Source organism: Eucyclogobius newberryi, unplaced genomic scaffold (assembly GCF_026437365.1).
Source record: "Eucyclogobius newberryi isolate DKJ021-1_F unplaced genomic scaffold, fEucNew1.0.hap1 SCAF_15, whole genome shotgun sequence".
NCBI classification, from domain to species: Eukaryota; Metazoa; Chordata; class Actinopteri; order Gobiiformes; family Gobiidae; genus Eucyclogobius; species Eucyclogobius newberryi.
In genome coordinates, this window is record NW_027315779.1 from 32,452,498 (window position 1) to 32,470,703 (window position 18,206).

The 18,206-nt window shown below is 45.7% G+C and overlaps 1 protein-coding gene across 3 annotated transcripts in view; it reads right to left on the minus strand.

Annotated features, from left to right (window-relative positions):
• Window positions 1-17,659, minus strand: part of mybbp1a (MYB binding protein (P160) 1a) — a 36,715-nt gene extending 19,056 nt beyond the window's left edge. For all 3 annotated transcript variants that reach the window (XM_072446981.1, XM_072446980.1, XM_072446982.1), the window contains exons 1-12: window positions 17,440-17,659; window positions 16,493-16,588; window positions 15,471-15,554; window positions 15,328-15,402; window positions 15,127-15,234; window positions 12,207-12,397; window positions 9,946-10,113; window positions 9,762-9,879; window positions 5,309-5,592; window positions 2,279-2,386; window positions 1,723-1,848; window positions 346-543 (exon numbers count right to left, since the gene is read on the minus strand). In XM_072446981.1, the coding sequence (XP_072303082.1) occupies window positions 346-543; window positions 1,723-1,848; window positions 2,279-2,386; window positions 5,309-5,592; window positions 9,762-9,879; window positions 9,946-10,113; window positions 12,207-12,397; window positions 15,127-15,234; window positions 15,328-15,402; window positions 15,471-15,554; window positions 16,493-16,588; window positions 17,440-17,634 (1,751 nt within the window). In that variant the 5' untranslated portion in view covers window positions 17,635-17,659. The remainder of the gene's footprint in view (window positions 1-345; window positions 544-1,722; window positions 1,849-2,278; window positions 2,387-5,308; window positions 5,593-9,761; window positions 9,880-9,945; window positions 10,114-12,206; window positions 12,398-15,126; window positions 15,235-15,327; window positions 15,403-15,470; window positions 15,555-16,492; window positions 16,589-17,439) is intronic.
• Window positions 17,660-18,206: the final 547 nt, after the last annotated feature.

Sequence of the window (18,206 nt, forward strand, 5' to 3'; positions counted from 1 at the left end):
AGTTGCTCTCTCTCTCTCTCTCTCTATTATTCCTTTAATTCAAACTCAAAAGTTGTGCAAAATTTTTGCGCGAACATTTGGACACATTTTTAGCAGATTCAAATGTCGTGCCAAAAAATATTCTGTCAATAGCCTATTTTTATTTTATTTTTTACCCCATAGCAGATTTAAAAATAAAAATGTAATGATTTAATATAGGTTGTTTTATCATTGTTCATGGTTTTATGTTGCACTGAATAACCAAAACAAGTTCCTTTATTTGTGAATTCTGTTCATTAGCAATGACAATAAAACTTTTCTGATTCTGATTATTGACCACACCTACAGTATTGTAAATGTAAGTACCTGTCCCAGGCCTCCCTCTGCAGGGGGCCAAATGCGGGGCCTGGCTCCACTTGCTGCTGCAGGAGTTTCTGAGCAAAATCAAAGAGGTGAGAGATCCACATGCTGCCATCAGCCCGCACACCCAGCTGCCTCCTGTGGGGGGCACCGTCCTCCTCTGAGCCTTGCTCCTGGGGCAGGTGGTGCAGGGACAGCAGCAGGCTGGAGAGTAAGGCACACAGACATAGAATTAGTACGGGGTTATTCAACCTTTTTTGAGTGACGGCCCACTTCTTATCAATGAATAGATGCCGCGGGGGAAGTTCCAAGATGGCGCCGTAGAGAGGGCACCCATCAGGGCTCTGGTGAAAATCTCTTGTCTATCTCAGTATTTATCTATCCATCTACTTTTTCAATAGCTGGGACCTAGAGAGCTAGCAGAGGGCCCTGCTATAAGCTGTCCCCTGTCCAGGGTCTATCCCTCCTAATGCCCAAAGTCAGTGGGAAAGATACCCAGGTAGGGATGCGTACCACTACGACGGACCGGATCTGGACTTGTAAAAACGTTTCGGTTCAGGTCCAAAAAAAACAAAACCCCGGTGATTCGGTTCGGGACTCATTAAAAATCTACCACTCACATTCTATATCCTTTAAGTTCTAGAATCTAAACCATCTTAAACCTTCCATAGATCGCGAAATTTGCGCTAGAAAAGACGTAAACACTGACATCGCTGTCAATGGCCCGGAGCATCAGCAAAGTTGAAGCCGGTGAAATGAGTTTAAAGACGCAAGAGACCGAACCTTCGGGAAGATCGCTGGCTTAATTGAATCGTTTGAAGCCGCTCCGTGAGTTAGTTTAAGACGCTTGTTAAAGGAGCGGGTTGTGCTTTGGTTTGGGTGTAAATATTGTAACTTCTTGCTCAGGTCAGTAATGCTGGTTTAGTGCTCACAAGTTGTCACTTTATTTCTTGAACAGAGTTGGTTACTGTTGGCCGTAACCATGGCGATGGAACAGGAACGTCAGAAACTACCTCGTCTCCTGAGCCCGCTCTTAGCTCCGCCCCAGAGACCGACCGACACCGGAAGGAGCATCCTGATGTGATGAACTGTTTATGAAGATGAACAATTGATGAACTGCTCTGGAGGTCACACAAGGCTTTTGAAAAATGGGATAACGTTGAAGGGATGCAACAGTGTTGGAGACTTGAGCCTTTTGTGCAATCATTACGTCATCTTAAATCCTCTCATATGGCATTTATCTTGGAGTTCTTGAGGGAATACACTCCATACATATTTTTAAAACATTGTCCAGATGATTACCATTGAAACTTTTTCTACGCTGGATCACTCCTGGATGCATGAGATTATACTGAATAGAGTGAGAAGGGCCTGGAACTGTACCTGAAGAAGGAGTTGGCCAGGGCTGCCCTGGTGTCGTCCTGTAAGGGCACAGACAGCTCCTCCGCACTCTCTGGCACCTCTGCACACACCGCTGTGGGTCTGAAGAAGGCGTGGAACAAGAGGAACCTGGAGAGGACAGAGAAGCACAAGATCAGGTTCTCCTCCTGATGAACTGATTCTCCTCCTGAGTGGCTCCAGCTCCAGTCTCCCTCGCCTCCGTCTGTGAGAGTCAGATCTCTCCTTCACTGTGGAACTCCTCCAGGTTTATACTTTTTCCCAAAGAGGTTTTTTGTAGTTTTTCCTGCAGGAGGAGGGTCTAAGGACAGGGGACTCTGGGACATCGTCCCTCGCCACCACAGACATTGCTTAATTTGTTTTTTCACTGTGGCCCTCAGAGGCAACCGTTGTGTTTTTGGGCGTTATTAAAAAAAAAAAAAAAGGGAATTGTTTTATAAAAGTTACTTATCATTTTATTACCAATCCAACCAATAATTGTTGAGCCTTCTCACACAGACCAAACACACGGCCCCTGGCGGAGCTGCTGCCAATCACTGACCTTGACACCTCCATCACCGTGCTTTCCTCTTTCTTCAGCTGCTGATTGTCCACCAGGGCGACGAGCCGAGCGCCAATCCACTTCCTGAGCCGGTGCACAGAGCCCTGCCTGTGGGCCCAGAGAAGGAAGGACATTTGACTCAAGACCAGAAGTTTGCAGGATCAAGCACCCAAGAGAGGGGAACATTTCTTAGGGTTTTTGCTTATTTTGAGGGGGGTTTCCAATGGATATTCAATTAACCGTTACAATACGGAACTTATTAGCATATCAAAAAGATAGCACATTCTTTTCCAAACAACAATATCTGTAGAAACCCACAGTGTAGTTCAGACCCCAGCAAACACTCTGAAATGCAAGAGATTGCTAGGTTCAGCAAGATTCTGTCATTTATTTTTTATTACGATTTTTTTAATTTGTCGAACAGAAACTAAAAACACAGCAAGTCTGAGAGTTGATGTGAATATGCTAACGTGTCCGCGGTAGCAGAGTGTGTTTTGATGTTGAACAATGTCGATCTGAATGAGTTGAACAGGTTTAATAAAGCTCAACTGACTGACTTATCTGTCCGTTTTGCTCTATGTGCTTTACAGTGCGGTGCGGTTTGTATATGAACAATTATTCATAATTGACCATTTATTTTGATTAAAACTATTTTGATTAACCTGTTACCACCCACCTATTTTCGCCCTGTGCACAATGGTTGGACATACCTAAATGGCATTGCTTATTAAAAGAGGATCTTATGTTCCACATGCAAGTGTGATGCATCATTAGAAAGCTTAGGCCTTCTAGTTTCTGCAGATGTGCACATGAACACTGTCAGGGCTTCAGAACTTACACTACAGAGGCCCAAACATAAACAAAACATCCTTTTTTAGTCTCGCCTGAATATTGTCAATTTGTAATGGTCCTGAGCATGACATATTTCAATGTGTGCATATGCTGTTCACTGTACATGATGTTTATCTTGTTGACAACAACTGTGTAAAGTTTCAGATCTCTAGGAACAGGCATTTTGGTGCTGTTGACCTTTTTGTATCAAAAAGTATATTCGGAACAAGTGATCCAAATATGTGCCAACTGTGCCAAACTGTTTTATTACAATTTTAGCACCTCTATGATCATAAAACATACATTTTGATGTTTTGTAGGCCACTAAAACCTATTATAACTGCTAAAAACAATGAATGTGAAAATGTTTTAGTATGAGTTTACCCATGAATTTCCCATATAGAGGTTAAAAAAAATAAATAATAATATTTTTATTTTATTTTTGTATTGGTATAATAATACATATATCTAACAAAATGCACGTCCAAAAGGCTAATGAACTCAAAAAACGTTATGCGCAAAATCCTGCCGAGAAATCTGGCTCTTTACAGCCTTCCCGGAGCCTTACGCACGCGAACAGGGAGAATTCTGTGTAAATAAACCCTTTGTCCCGCCTATCAGGAAAAAGGTCTCCTGATTGGCTAGAATAATATGTCACTCAAAGTCTCCTGCGTGCCTGTTAGCAGAAGCTAAGGGCTAAAAACAAAGATGGACGCGCGCTTCGGAAGCGCCGAATTTTTTTCCTCCGGAGGCTGTAGCAAACAAACCCGGTGACAGAAAAATTCGTGGATGGTCTCATTCCGTAGGAAACAGTCTAAGGAAGAGATCGATGTCAAACACTATCGTATAAGTCAAACAGGTCATTTGTTATGGACGGAGAAATGCGGCGGACAAGCGCATTCTCGTCCGGCGAGAAACGAAGAAAAGTTTGTTTACTTGACAATATCTCGAAATCGGATAACTTCAGGAAAAATACAAGTGGATATTGTTTTTCAATGGTTCCTTACGGACAGACTGAGTACAAGGATGTACAGAATCAAAGCCGTTTCGTCCATCATAAACAGCAAACAGGTAGGACATGCGTTTGTAAAAGTTGAGACTTTCTCACAAACTATTGGCAATTGCTTCTTGGGGCATATTATTTAATGTAAATCAATGACATATTCGTTTTGTTGAGAAAATAAGCTTTAAAATGATGTATGGCTTGCTGGTATCGACCACGGAAATAAAAGTGATGATGTAAGAGAATATTTGAGATATAGAAAATGTTCGCCGGCGGACAGGTGGGTGGTAACAGGTTAATTCTGGTCTTTTATAATCGACGATGTAAAAAATGGTTAGCTGAGGCACATCTGAGCCTTTACTACGTTACAAGAGTCTAAACCTGAGCTTTGTGAGTGAACAGCCCAGTTTTCTCCACTTAAGTCACTTTGAGGCTGCGTCCAGCCCTTTCCCCTGGGTGGGAGTATCCATGACGACAGATTTGATTTTAGATTTGGAGACGAGTTTATCCCTGACAGTAATATTGTGCAGAGATCAGGAGACAAGGCAGTGACTTCAGCATGAACTGGACTGAGACAAGAGTGAGGCCAATGAAGGACTTACAGAAAGACTTAAGCTAAGAACCAATTAAACCAATTTACAATTAACTAAAAACAGACCATAGGCATTATAAGCTTTATAAATATCAGACATATTCAAATGTTCTGAACTTCCCTAAAGAGCAACAGTTGCAGTGACTTTGATAAAAATCTTTATCATCCAAAGTGTGAAAAAATCATCCCTGCATTTTGGAACCAATGTCACTTGATGACACGGAGAGAGGGATTCTATTTTAAAACTGTCATTTTCAACTTTTGGATGTAATGTAAAACTAGGATAAACCAGCACTATCCCACGAAACATAAGAAAAACATGTAAAGCCGTCATATGCACTTTCTTAGTGTTCATGAAATGATAGATTATTAAAAGCCTTTTTTTTTTTTTTTTAAAGAAAACATTTAATTCAATCAAAAATTGGGATCAATCAATGAGGGGGGAAAAATCAATATGGTTTGTGTTCCAAAATACTAAAGCTCCAGAAGAAACAGAAAATATAAACAGAATTGAAATAGCTCAATGCAATTAGATATTTTTCCAGAATGATCGTCAGTAAACAGGCACACGTCTCCTGTAGTAAGCACATCAAAGTCCTCTCACCTGTCCTCCTTCTCATCTTTGGGCTTCTTGGTGCTCACGTCCAGCATCGTGTGGAGCTGGGGCTGGAGGAACATGCTCCGGAGCCAGGCCACATAGGCGTCCAGTGCGGGTGGGTGGAGGTGCTGCACGGCTCTCCAGGAGGGCGGCACCATGGGGCAGCCCTGGTTACAGAGTGCGGAGAAGCCCAGCACCACGGCCGTCTGTCTGTCCACGTCCTCACAGCCCTGCAAGAAGGACGAGACGTACGTGTCCATCTCGGGGGCCAGCTGGAACCGGCCCGGCTTCTGCACAAGTGAAAGGCCATTTTAGATCCAACTTGTGCGATCACGTCACAGAATCATATAAAGCCAAAAGCCGGATGTCGCCCGGGTCATAATTGTAGTTCTTCCACTTCCTACTCCAAATGTTTTCTTCTTCCTGTTACTCCCAAATACATAGCACGAAATATCGCATTATTTGATAGCGCTCACTTCTGTGATTAAAGGCTAATCGGAGCTGCTACTCAGGCATGCGTTTTAACAGTTTAACACCCATTGTTCACTTAAAACTGCGGTTAACTTTAACTGTCATTTGATACGACATTGTCAACAGTGAGCGTGTAAAACAAGAGGGACTCAGAGTTCATTCATTAGTTTGGTTACCGGAGCTAGTTCGCTAGCGCTAGCCTCCAGGGAAATGAGTGCTCACGTGTTTGCGTGTGAATGTATTTATATGGTTGTGACTTTTTATGCTGTGTTTTTAGTGGTTTAGCGATGACTATAAGTATTGTATTTTATTCTATAGCACTTGATGGCTACAGGCTCATCATCATTGAAGCTCCTTTGCCAATTAGCTGCGGAATTGAATGTGCACTCATTATGTATTATATGATACATTTGTACATGGACCGAGATGTGATTATGAATATTTAATGTTGAAAGGCTACTTTAATACTTGTCCTGTTTACATTTCCCCCCTAGAGATAGCTTTAAAATAAATCAGTGCTGGGGCAAAACAGATTTAATTAAAGCCGCAAGCGGCATCCAACGGCCCTCGCGGGCCGCCGGCCTTCCGACTCTGCTCTCTGCATTTTACAGAGATGGCGCTAACGCAATTGTCTAAGAACTAAGACAGCGACACATTGTACATGTACAATGCTGTGCTTAACCAGTGCAAATGAACACAAATATCGGTCGAATGTGCGGCTCCAGCGCACAGAGACCGTGATACTTGGAATAAAAATATGGATAACTTTTGATGCCCCGCTTGTGTAGATGATTTTCCCCAAATATGAGCTTGAGCGAGCTATTGCCCACAGAGGAGTTCATTAAAGTGTGAAGCATAAATGTGAACATTTCAAGGATTTGGCGTTTTTCCCATTTGTGACATATATTTGCGGCTCTACCGCACAGAGACCCTAGTACTTAAAATCAAAATATGGATAACTTTTGATGCCCCGCTTGTGTAGATGATCCTCCCCAAATATGAACTTGATCGGACAATCGCCCTAGGAGGAGTTCGTTAAGTGCATTTTTGTGTGAAGCGTAAAAATGTGGTAATTTTAGAAATTTTGCGATTTCCCCATAGGGATAACATGGGATGTTTCTGTCATCGCTACGGCTACGCTGTACGAAATATGACTTTGGCTCCCATACTTTTATTTTGGGGATGGCAAATGAGAATTGTGTGCAAAATGTCATGTCATTTGGAAAAACTCTATTGTTTATAGGCCACTCTGAAGGCCAAATAGTCAGAATTCTGGGAAACGTTTGCGGCTCCGTCGCACAGAAACCGTAAAAGTTATCCTTAAAATTTGGATAAATTTAGATGCCCCACTTGTCTAGAGGACGTAAACCGATTTAGAAGTCGGTGGGCAAAACGCACTAGGAGGAGTTTGTTAAAGTGTAAAACATAAAAATGTGGTAATTTGAGAGATTTTGCTGTTTTCCCATTTGTGACATATATTTGCAGGTCCGCCGCACAGAGACCGTAGCACTTAGAATATAAATATGGATAACTTTTGATGCCTCGCTTGTGTAGATGATTTTCCCCAAATATGAGTTTGATCAGCCAATCGCCCTAGGAGGAGTTTGTTAAAGTGTGAAGCGTAAAAATGTGGTGATTTGAGCGATTTTCCCATAAGGATAACATGGGATGTTTCTGTCATCGCTACGGTTACGCCGTACAAGATATGACTTTGGCTCTCATACTTGTATGATCAGGATGGCAAATTAGAATTTAGTGCAAAATGTCATGTCATTTGGAAAAACTCTATTGTTTATAGGCCACTCTGAAGGCCAAATAGTCAGAATTCTGGGAAACGTTTGCGGCTCCGTCGCACAGAGACCGTAAAAGTTATCCTTAAAATTTGGATAACTTTAGATGCACCACTTGTCTAGAGGACGTACACCGATTTTCAGGTTGGTGGGCAAAACGCACTAGGAGGGGTTCGTTAAAGTGTAAAACATAAAAATGTGGTAATTTGAGAGATTTTGTGGTTTTCCCATAGGGATAACATGGGAGGCTTCTGTCATCGCTACGACTACGCCGTAAAAATTTAGGCATTTTTGTGATTGGCTTTTGTGATCGGGACGGCAAAATAGAATTTTGGGTAAAGTTTAGACAATTTTGGTAAAACTAATTTTTGACCTTCAATGTTAATTTAAAGGTCACTCTGTAGGGGGCCATCGCGGCCATTTCAATTTTGTCAGCCTAATCTGGTCCAAACTAGAAAGTTTAACAACTGATTCAAATTTGGTCCTAATCGGACTGGTTTTGATCAAATGGGAGCAATTTTTAATATTCCAAAATAAGTTGTCCAACTTTGCGGCTGCGCCGCACACAGACCGTAAAAGGCATCTCAAAAAATTGGATAACTTTAGATGCCCCACTTGTCCAGAGGACGTCCGCCGATTTTGAAGTCGGTGGGCAAAACGCCCTAGGAGGAGTTCGTCAAAGTTTGACGTAAACAAAATGGCTAACTCAGCTTGTTTTCATTTTCAAAGGAAGATGGCGGCCATAGGGTAAGTCTGGGGGCGTGGCCACAATTTTTTTTTTGTCCTCACGAGAGGAATGCGTGTCCCGAATTTCGTAGCTTTACGCCAAAGTTGACCTCGGGGCGTCTCCCATAGGCGCAATGTATTTTGACTTTTGTCGGTGGCGCTGTTGCGCCATTTTTTAACGAATAAAAAAAATGGCCCAGAAAAAAATCTAATTTTTCGCCGATTCTGAATTTTGGGCAAAGTTTGGAGGTCAAATTAGAGTTCAAAGCGCTGAAGAAGAACAAGAAAAATAAAAAAATAATATTTTTAGCAAAAACAATATAGCCGTTTCCAATATAACAACAAATTATACATCGTTTGAAAGCTCTAAGCCTTCCCGATGCCGCCATGGGGTGGAATCATCATTACGAGCGCTTACGCGCTCGTCACTCCCTATTCCGTCGGGATGCCCCGCCCACTCCCCATAGACTTCCATTGATTTGAGCAGATACAAGCATGGCCCATGCCTGCGGCATGGATTCTCGCGTACGGGACGATGCCAGGAGGGTTTTTGGAGAAATATTGCAGCTTCGCGCTGCAATATTTCTGTCATAGCAGGAGTAAGTATGCATGATCCATGCCTTCGGCATGGGCTAGTTCACTGTACTTGCCAGGGGCGACGGGGTACCAAACATGCGGGCTGGTCAGACAGTTGCAACGCTGCCTTCGGCAGCGTTGCGGGAGCAATAGGCCCTCCGCCCTGCTGGGGCTCGGGCCTAATTATATACAAGAAAAAAAATCGGGTGCAGACCCTTTAAAACTAACATTGTGTCTGGCGCCCCCCTGTGGCACCTGGTGGTCCCATACAAGTACTAACCAGGCCCTGCCCTGCTTCTGACGGGATCGGGCATTAGCAAGCAGATATGGTCACATATTTTACATTATTGTTATCACCTTATTTTAACTTGCAAAGCATAAAACGCAAAGGTAAATGAACATTTGGTCTGTAATGACACTGTCCAAAAGAAGTTTCAAAAGCCTGCCTAAAGCATATTGTCTGCTCTCAGTATTAAATGGGTTGAATGTGCGTGTAACAACAACAGTCACATGTGGATGGAACAGAGTGAAAGACACAGAGTGTGAGGAGGAGAGACCGAGTGTGTGATCAGACTGATGCTTATTTTAGAATATCAAATAGTTTATATAGCTAGTATATTTCTTTCATAAAAAATATACATACAAAAAAACAACTCCCATAACCATTTAGAAATTATCGGCCTAATATCGCTCATCTGCCAAAGCGTTCCCCAGATCATCGGTATCGGTCCAACATGTCCACATCGGTGCACCACTAATTGTAAGTAAAACCTGAATATAGTGGGCCCTTGGATATTTTCGTGATCCTTCCTACAATATCGCAATAAATATGGTACTATGAGTTTCATACCATATCATATGGTCTCATCCATTCTAAAGTATGATGTGAGTCTGACCTTTGAAGTGACCAAGTGCTGGCCGTACTGTCTCATCACGTCCCCCCTCAGCACCTCCTTCAGCTGGGCTTCAGACAGCAGAGGCAGAGCGGCCCCCAGCAGACGGAAGCTCAGGTAACTGCAACAGAACAGCACTCAGCACAACTGCTCGCGCAACGCACAGTCCACAGTGATGGGCACTCACTGTGAGGGCCCCGGGGGCTCCTTCAGCAGGCCCTCAGAGATGACTTTGGTCCAGAAGAGCTGATAAGTGTCTTCTTTGAGAGACAGTTTGAGCAGGTCCAACATGACAGGAGGAAGAACTTGCTCCTTCTTCACAGAGTTGGCCACAGTCTTCAGCAGCTCAGTCAGTCTACAGAGAGCACATGGTGATTATGTTATATTATATATTTTAACAGAGAGAGGGAGCGGAGAGGGGAGACTTGAGAGGGGAGAGACTGAGAGGAGAGAGACTGAGAGGAGAGAGACTGAGAGGAGAGAGACTGAGAGGGGAGAGACTGAGAGGGGAGAGACTGAGAGGGGAGAGACTGAGAGGAGAGAGACTGAGAGGAGAGAGACTGAGAGGGGAGAGACTGAGAGGGGAGAGACTGAGAGGGGAGAGACTGAGAGGGGAGAGACTGAGAGGGGAGAGACTGAGAGGGGAGAGACTGAGAGGGGAGAGACTGAGAGGGGAGAGACTGAGAGGGGAGAGACTGAGAGGGGAGAGACTGAGAGGAGAGAGACTGAGAGGAGAGAGACTGAGAGGAGAGAGACTGAGAGGAGAGAGAGACTGAGAGGGGAGAGAGACTGAGAGGAGAGAGACTGAGAGGAGAGAGAGACTGAGAGGAGAGAGAGACTGAGAGGAGAGAGAGACTGAGAGGAGAGAGAGACTGAGAGGGGAGAGAGACTGAGAGGGGAGAGAGACTGAGAGGGGAGAGAGACTGAGAGGGGAGAGAGAGAGAGGGGAGAGACTGCGAGGAGAGAGAGAGAGACTGAGAGGAGAGAGAGACTGAGAGGGGAGAGAGACTGAGAGGGGAGAGAGACTGAGAGGGGAGAGAGACTGAGAGGGGGGAGAGACTGAGAGGGGAGAGACTGAGAGGAGAGAGACTGAGAGGGGAGAGACTGAGAGGGGAGAGACTGAGAGGGGAGAGACTGAGAGGGGAGAGACTGAGAGGGGAGAGACTGCGAGGGGAGAGAGAGAGACTGAGAGGAGAGAGACTGAGAGGAGAGAGAGACTGAGAGGGGAGAGAGACTGAGAGGGGAGAGAGACTGAGAGGGGAGAGAGACTGAGAGGGGGGAGAGACTGAGAGGGGAGAGACTGAGAGGAGAGAGACTGAGAGGGGAGAGACTGAGAGGGGAGATACTGAGAGGGGAGAGACTGAGAGGGGAGAGACTGAGAGGGGAGAGACTGAGAGGGGAGAGACTGAGAGGGGAGAGACTGAGAGGGGAGAGACTGAGAGGGGAGAGACTGAGAGGAGAGAGACTGAGAGGAGAGAGACTGAGAGGGGAGAGACTGAGAGGGGAGAGACTGAGAGGGGAGAGACTGAGAGGGGAGAGACTGAGAGGGGAGAGACTGAGAGGGGAGAGACTGAGAGGGGAGAGACTGAGAGGGGAGAGACTGAGAGGGGAGAGACTGAGAGGGGAGAGACTGAGAGGAGAGAGACTGAGAGGAGAGAGACTGAGAGGGGAGAGAGACTGAGAGGAGAGAGACTGAGAGGAGAGAGAGACTGAGAGGAGAGAGAGACTGAGAGGAGAGAGAGACTGAGAGGAGAGAGAGACTGAGAGGAGAGAGAGACTGAGAGGGGAGAGAGACTGAGAGGGGAGAGAGAGAGAGGGGAGAGACTGCGAGGAGAGAGAGAGAGACTGAGAGGAGAGAGACTGAGAGGAGAGAGAGACTGAGAGGGGAGAGAGACTGAGAGGGGAGAGAGACTGAGAGGGGAGAGATACTGAGAGGGGGGAGAGACTGAGAGGGGAGAGACTGAGAGGAGAGAGACTGAGAGGGGAGAGACTGAGAGGGGAGATACTGAGAGGGGAGATACTGAGAGGGGAGATACTGAGAGGGGAGAGACTGAGAGGGGAGAGACTGAGAGGGGAGAGACTGAGAGGGGAGAGGTCTCGGGGCCCAATATTGAATGATTATCTAAAGAGCGTGTAGAGCTCTCCAGTTAAACTAAACGTAGTCTCTTTGTATTACTAAGATGAAAATGACTTTATTTTGTCACTTCTATCTCTATTTACAATTCACTGAAACATATTGACAAGAACCAAACTGTTGATTATAAATTGTGCCAAAATCTGGTCTCGTCTCAAGGGGATGACGCCTCGTCCCACTCCAGAGTTAGCAATAGCAGTTTGAGCCCCGTTTAGTCTTTTGGTCCAGTTGTAGTCCTGAGTTAGTACTGCTCTAGTTTAAGTCTGGGGTCAGTCCCAGAGTCTGCAGAGGACAGAGGGTGAACAGAGACAGACCTGGGCACATTGTCCTGGTTGATGATGGTGGAGAAGCCCAGCAGCTTCTTGAGTTTCTTGGGTTTGAGCGTGTGAGGGAAGCGCTGCAGCGCCACCAGCAGGAGATGCAGCTGCTCCGGAGTCCTGAAGGGCGTGGCCAGGTCTGACTGCAGGGCTGTGAAGAGGACCTGCTCAAACACCTCCTCCTCCACCTGAAGAGCAAACACAGACGGGTCCAAACATCACCAGGAGCCTGTTCTACCAAGCTGGATCACTCCATGGTCTCCATGGTAACACAACTTGAGCTACCCAGCTCCAGACCAAGTGAAGATCATGTAGAGCAGGGGTCTAGAACCTGTAGGGCCCCCGTTTGAGTAGCTCGCAAAGGGATCTGTGTCCTGGACCTGCAGCGGTCCATGTGCAGCAGAGAAGACCCAAAACATACCGAATACAGACCAATCAAGACGTTTTATTCACAAATGTCACCGACAGTGCCACCCTGTGGCTAAGAGGCTAACGGTATGTACACACCGCGGACGCCTAAACGCGCCCGACGCAGAATTTGAGCGCGTGTACATTAGAAAGGTTTACGCAGTGGACGCGAGCTCTCGACGCCCCGGCCACTATACACAGACGTACGGAGCGCTCGAGCTGTCTGCGCACATGCGCAGTAGAGGTGTTGTCGCATGAGCAGTGGAGTTGTTGTCGTGTGGCCTTTCATTGTGTAAAATGGTGGATATCGAGTGTTATTTTCACGTTTTTGGTTTTCAAAACCCTCACACGGAGGCGCCGGGCTTATTTCTGTCTCTGTTCCACCGTGAATACATCGTACAGCTCCTTTCTCCCACACACGGCCACAATCAGTCTTTCGTCTGCCATTGTTCACGAGCAAGGAAAAAGTGGCGCTTCTTGGGGAATTCCACGGGGAATACCGGAAATGCGAGGGGAAATGCGTACGTACGTAACTGGAGCGTCAGCTCTGATTGGCTGCTGCGGCGGCTGCTACGCTTCAGCTGCAGAGACCTCAACATATCTGAACGTGTCGCGTAAGCCGCTTTCGTCGCCTCGGCCGGCTCATACGAGCGCTCAAAGTGTCAAGAGCGTAAGAAAACGCACCAATCGCGCCGCAAAAACAAAGAAATCGCGTAAAGTGGACACTTCGGCCGCGGCGGTGTGGAAGCCCCTTAAGGCAGAAGCACACATGCCAGGGACGGCACTAGATCATACAGGCCTAACTCACGGAAGTCAGAATTCCACTAGGTTTTTTGTGTTTGTTTTTTTATTGTCAAAATTCTTTATTACAAAACATTTATAACAGAGAATAAACAGATTCCACTTGTTAATATACGGCATCGGGCGAAAAAGTGAATCTGAATCCAATATGGCGGCGACCAAGACCGGCCCCTCTGATACAGCTCAGGCATCATGTTCTCTCTCAAACGCTTTTTTTCATTACATTAGTTTGTTCCACACATAGTATAGTCTGCTCAAAGACCGTGGTTGACCATAGAATAAATAACCCTAACCCTTAACCCAGGGGGGCCCACACATGTTCGGCTCATGAGCTACTTTTATATTCGACAAGCCCGAAGATCTACTATAAATCTAAATTATTGTATAATTTAGTATTATTTTTATCGTCAGTATTGGTAACAGGTTTTTGTTTAACCATAATTAGGCTATAGAAACACAATGTAGGCTTTCATTAATAGCCTAATATTGTTTATCATATTCAAATGTGCAATATAAAAAGGAGGGAGAAAATCTGCTGTTTAACAAGACCATTTAATACAGAAGAGTATTTTTGAAAATAAAATACACTGACCACAACGACACTAATGATAGAAGGTCGAGTTTAACCAGAACTTACACACCGCGCATTTCGGCGTTTTTCTGTGCTTTCCGGCACTTTCCAGACCTTCGGCACGATTGACCCTCACTACGATTGACCCTCACTGCTGATCAACGTATTGGGCCCCGGCTCTAACCCTAAGTTTTTGTAGAAGTTAGGAGACGAAGGGAAACAAATGTAATTTTTTTAAAAGTTTTTTTTTAGTTTAAAAAGTTTAATCCCGCAATAAATTGTGGGTCGGAGAATGGGAACGCACAAGCGGATGACGCAAATACTTAGTTTTGGTCAAGTAAAAAAAATAAAATAAAAAATGGTTCACTTTTTAAACCTACATTGCCTAAATCGGTCACAAAAGTGATCTGCAATTTATTTGAACTATCCATCCTCAGACTTCCCCCTCTGAGATCAGCTCACTAATAACTCATACTATACTTAAAAGAGCTACAAAGATGTGCCAGTAAGATTAAATTTACATTTAATAAATTTTAGATGGTCTGCAGTAATCAATGGTCCGCCGTATTCAATGGTCCGCAGTATTCAATGGCAGGTTGATTGTTGTAAAAACATATTTTCCTCTCACAGGAATATTTAAGTTTAAACATATAAAATAAATACTATGAAGGTTTCCTTTCTCCATCCATTATCCGGGGCCGAGTGGCGGGGGCAGCAGTCTAACCAGGGACTCCCAGACTTCCCCCTCCCCAGACAATTCCTCCAACTCCTCAAGGGGGAGCCTGTCTTTGGGGCCCCTCTCCTCCCTTTTTGTCGATAATCGTGATCAACCCTAAAATCGCGATGTTTCTCCTTACGATAATCGTGACACTAACACTTGACGTCGTGACCTTCGTAGCAGCGAGTCTCCAGGGAAACGCTTACTTCCTGAACTTCAAAAGGAGGTGCGGTTTAACCTTTACCTTTCCAAACCAAAATGACATCACCTCATGGAGCGACACGTGCACATCGAGCAAACGCCTGTACTGAATCATGACACCAGTTATCCAACGATTCCATGTTATATCAAATATTGTTGCATCCCTCATCTGTCCTGACCCCTCGGAGTGAGGAGCCGGTGTGGGACGTGGGACTGACCTGGTTCAGGATGTCCATCATGGTATTGGTGGGCAGGTCTCTCAGGTGTTGTCTGTGCGGGGTGAGACTCTGGAGCAGCTGCACACAGGCCAGCACCGCCTGAGGCTCCTGTGCAGAACCAAGAAGGAAAACGCAATGTCCTGAGCCGTGTTCTACCACCTCGGCCTCCGGGGGAACCGCCCCGTTCTCCAGAGCTCTTACCTGAGTAAGGCGGCCGGACTGGTGCAGGGCCAGGACCCCAAACACGTTCCCGAACATGGCATTTCTCTGGAGTTTCTGTGAGAGGGGAGCAGAGCAGTGAGGACGCAGGACAGAAGGACGCAGCAGAGCGGAGGAGCACGCACCTTCTTCACGGTGAGAAGGTTGTGCTTGTCCTTGATCCTGTCCAGCGTCTGCAGCAGCGAGATGTCTCCAAACGCACTCAGCACCTGCACCAGAAACACTCACATCCATAAAACACATTTCCTTCACTTGATTCACTTTTAGAGCAAAAGAAATCCTTTGTTTGATATTATAACAGCCGCTACAGAAGCGGTCAGAAACTACAACTAAAAGAACACAGCAATTATATTTTCAATTAGTCAACTAGACATATTATTTATTTTGTACTGTGAGACTTTTTAAAACACAATTTAAACTAAATAAAAAGGTTTGTAGAATCTATTTACAGTGAATAATAGATTTTAAAAAATGATTTTGTATTTGTTTTTTTTTAAAAGAAACTCAATTTGTTATTTGTTAATTACAATGAACTATAACGTTTATTTAAAACATTATTTAATATGTTTTTAAATGTACGGAATGAACAAAAAAATAACAGATTTCTCAATTAATTGAAGAAAAGAATCGATAGATTACTCGATTACTAAAACAATGGATAGCTGCAGCGCTAAACAAGAGCATTTGAGGGACATAGTGACGTACTGCCCACACTGCAGCCCATATAACGGTGCAGTTCATTGATAGAGTTTTACTCGCAAATGGCCACCCCGGGGAGGGGAGGGGCCACTCTAGCAGGAAGCAAGCATTTCAGACACTGTAGAAGACGACAATGGTATTTTCAGCTTTAAAACGCTGTGTTTTATAACAATCCAACTCATATTCATAAAAAAATGAGTCTAATGAGGAAGTGAGTCTAGACTCGGTGAAACACAGACACACGTGGAGCTGGACATGTGATATACAGCGCTCTGCAGTTTATAACCTGCTGCATTGAAATGAGACTCTCTCGGTCAGATCTGACCCCTGCATCACGACCGTGGAATAGATTTGTGAAAAAAATACAACCTACTGGATTTTTTTTCAATATCGGAAACACACGATTTTTGTGCATTTAATGTGAGAATTAAGCCATGAGGCGTCTGACCTGTCCCAGGGCCAGGCTGAAGGCGGGACGAGCCGTCTCTCTGCTGTGGGACAGTCCATCCACCAGGCGCTTCAGTGTGTACTCCAGCTCCTCTCCCTGCAAAACACACAGAGAGACACACCGAGACACACACACACACACCGAGACACACACACACCGAGACACACACACACCGAGACACACACACACCGAGACACACACACCCACACCGAGACACACACACACCCACACCGAGACACACACACACCCACACCGAGACACACACACACCCACACCGAGACACACACACACCCACACCGAGACACACACACACCCACACCGAGACACACACACACCCACACCGAGACACACACACACCCACACCGAGACACACACACACCCACACCGAGACACACACACACCCACACACCCACAGACGTACACACGTACAGACAGACACACACACACACACACAGACACACACAGACAGACACACAGACACACACACACACACACACACACAGACAGACACACACACACAGACAGACGTATACACGTACAGACACACACACACACAGACAAAATGCTCTTCAATGATCTTGAGAGATAAACAACTTATTCATGTAATGAAAAAGTGACACGCTTCAATTTATCTGGAAATAAAACCAACCAATAGAAATACAGCTATTTTATCACTCTGTGGGTGGTCATCATGTGTGCCACCAGGTCCAACCGTGTCCCACTAGGTCCAACCGTGTCCCACCAGGTCCAACCGTGTCCCACCAGGTCCAACCGTGTCCCACTAGGTCCAACCGTGTCCCACTAGGTCCAACCGTGTCCCACTAGGTCCAGGTTGTGACACATTTCACTCCAAACATGTCCTTCTGTTTGAAGTGATGTCCTCAGGTCCGCAGCAGGTCCCGGTCAGGACATAAACTGGACTTGTGTCCAGTGTTAGTAGAACTCACCTTGCTGTTGTCTCGCAGATACTGGACCAGGCCGTCCACAGCCCGCAGCCGGACCTCCTGCTCAGGTTTGGCCAGGTCCCAGAACAGGTCCAGGAAGACCCGGTTCTGGTGGAGCGCCCCAGCGGGCTTAGGGGCCCCCGTGATAGGCTCCGGAGCCTCAGAAGTCTCTATGCTCTGCTCAGACATGTTATCCATGTGATGCTTCTGCGCAGTGTGGCACAAACACGTGCTGCGCACATCCGGTACTGCTTCCGGGTCAGGCTCAGTGTGTGAGCGCCTTCTGCTGGTGATCTGAGCAGCGCAACAGTGAAGGGAGGTTAATGGGCTCGACACACGGCCACGATGACCCGCGGCCACGACCCGCGGCCATGACCCACTAAAATTGTAATTGTATTGAACAATTATATTGTTTTATATTTTTTAAGCTTGAATGCACCAGCGGCTGCCCCCCCTGTCAATCAGCCAAGTATGTATTTTTTTGTGTGTCTAAAAACAATATCATTTGTTCGGAATTATGTTATAATTATATGTACTTTCTCCTCTGCTCTTCTCCCTGTACACAAACTGCTGCACCTCCAGCCACGACTGTAAAACTGATCAAGTTTGTGGACGACACCACCCTCATCACCATGACGACACCACCCTCATCACCATGACGACACCACCCTCATCACCATGACAACACCACCCTCATCACCATGACGACACCACCCTCATCACCATGACGACACCACCCTCATCACCATGACAACACCACCCTCATCACC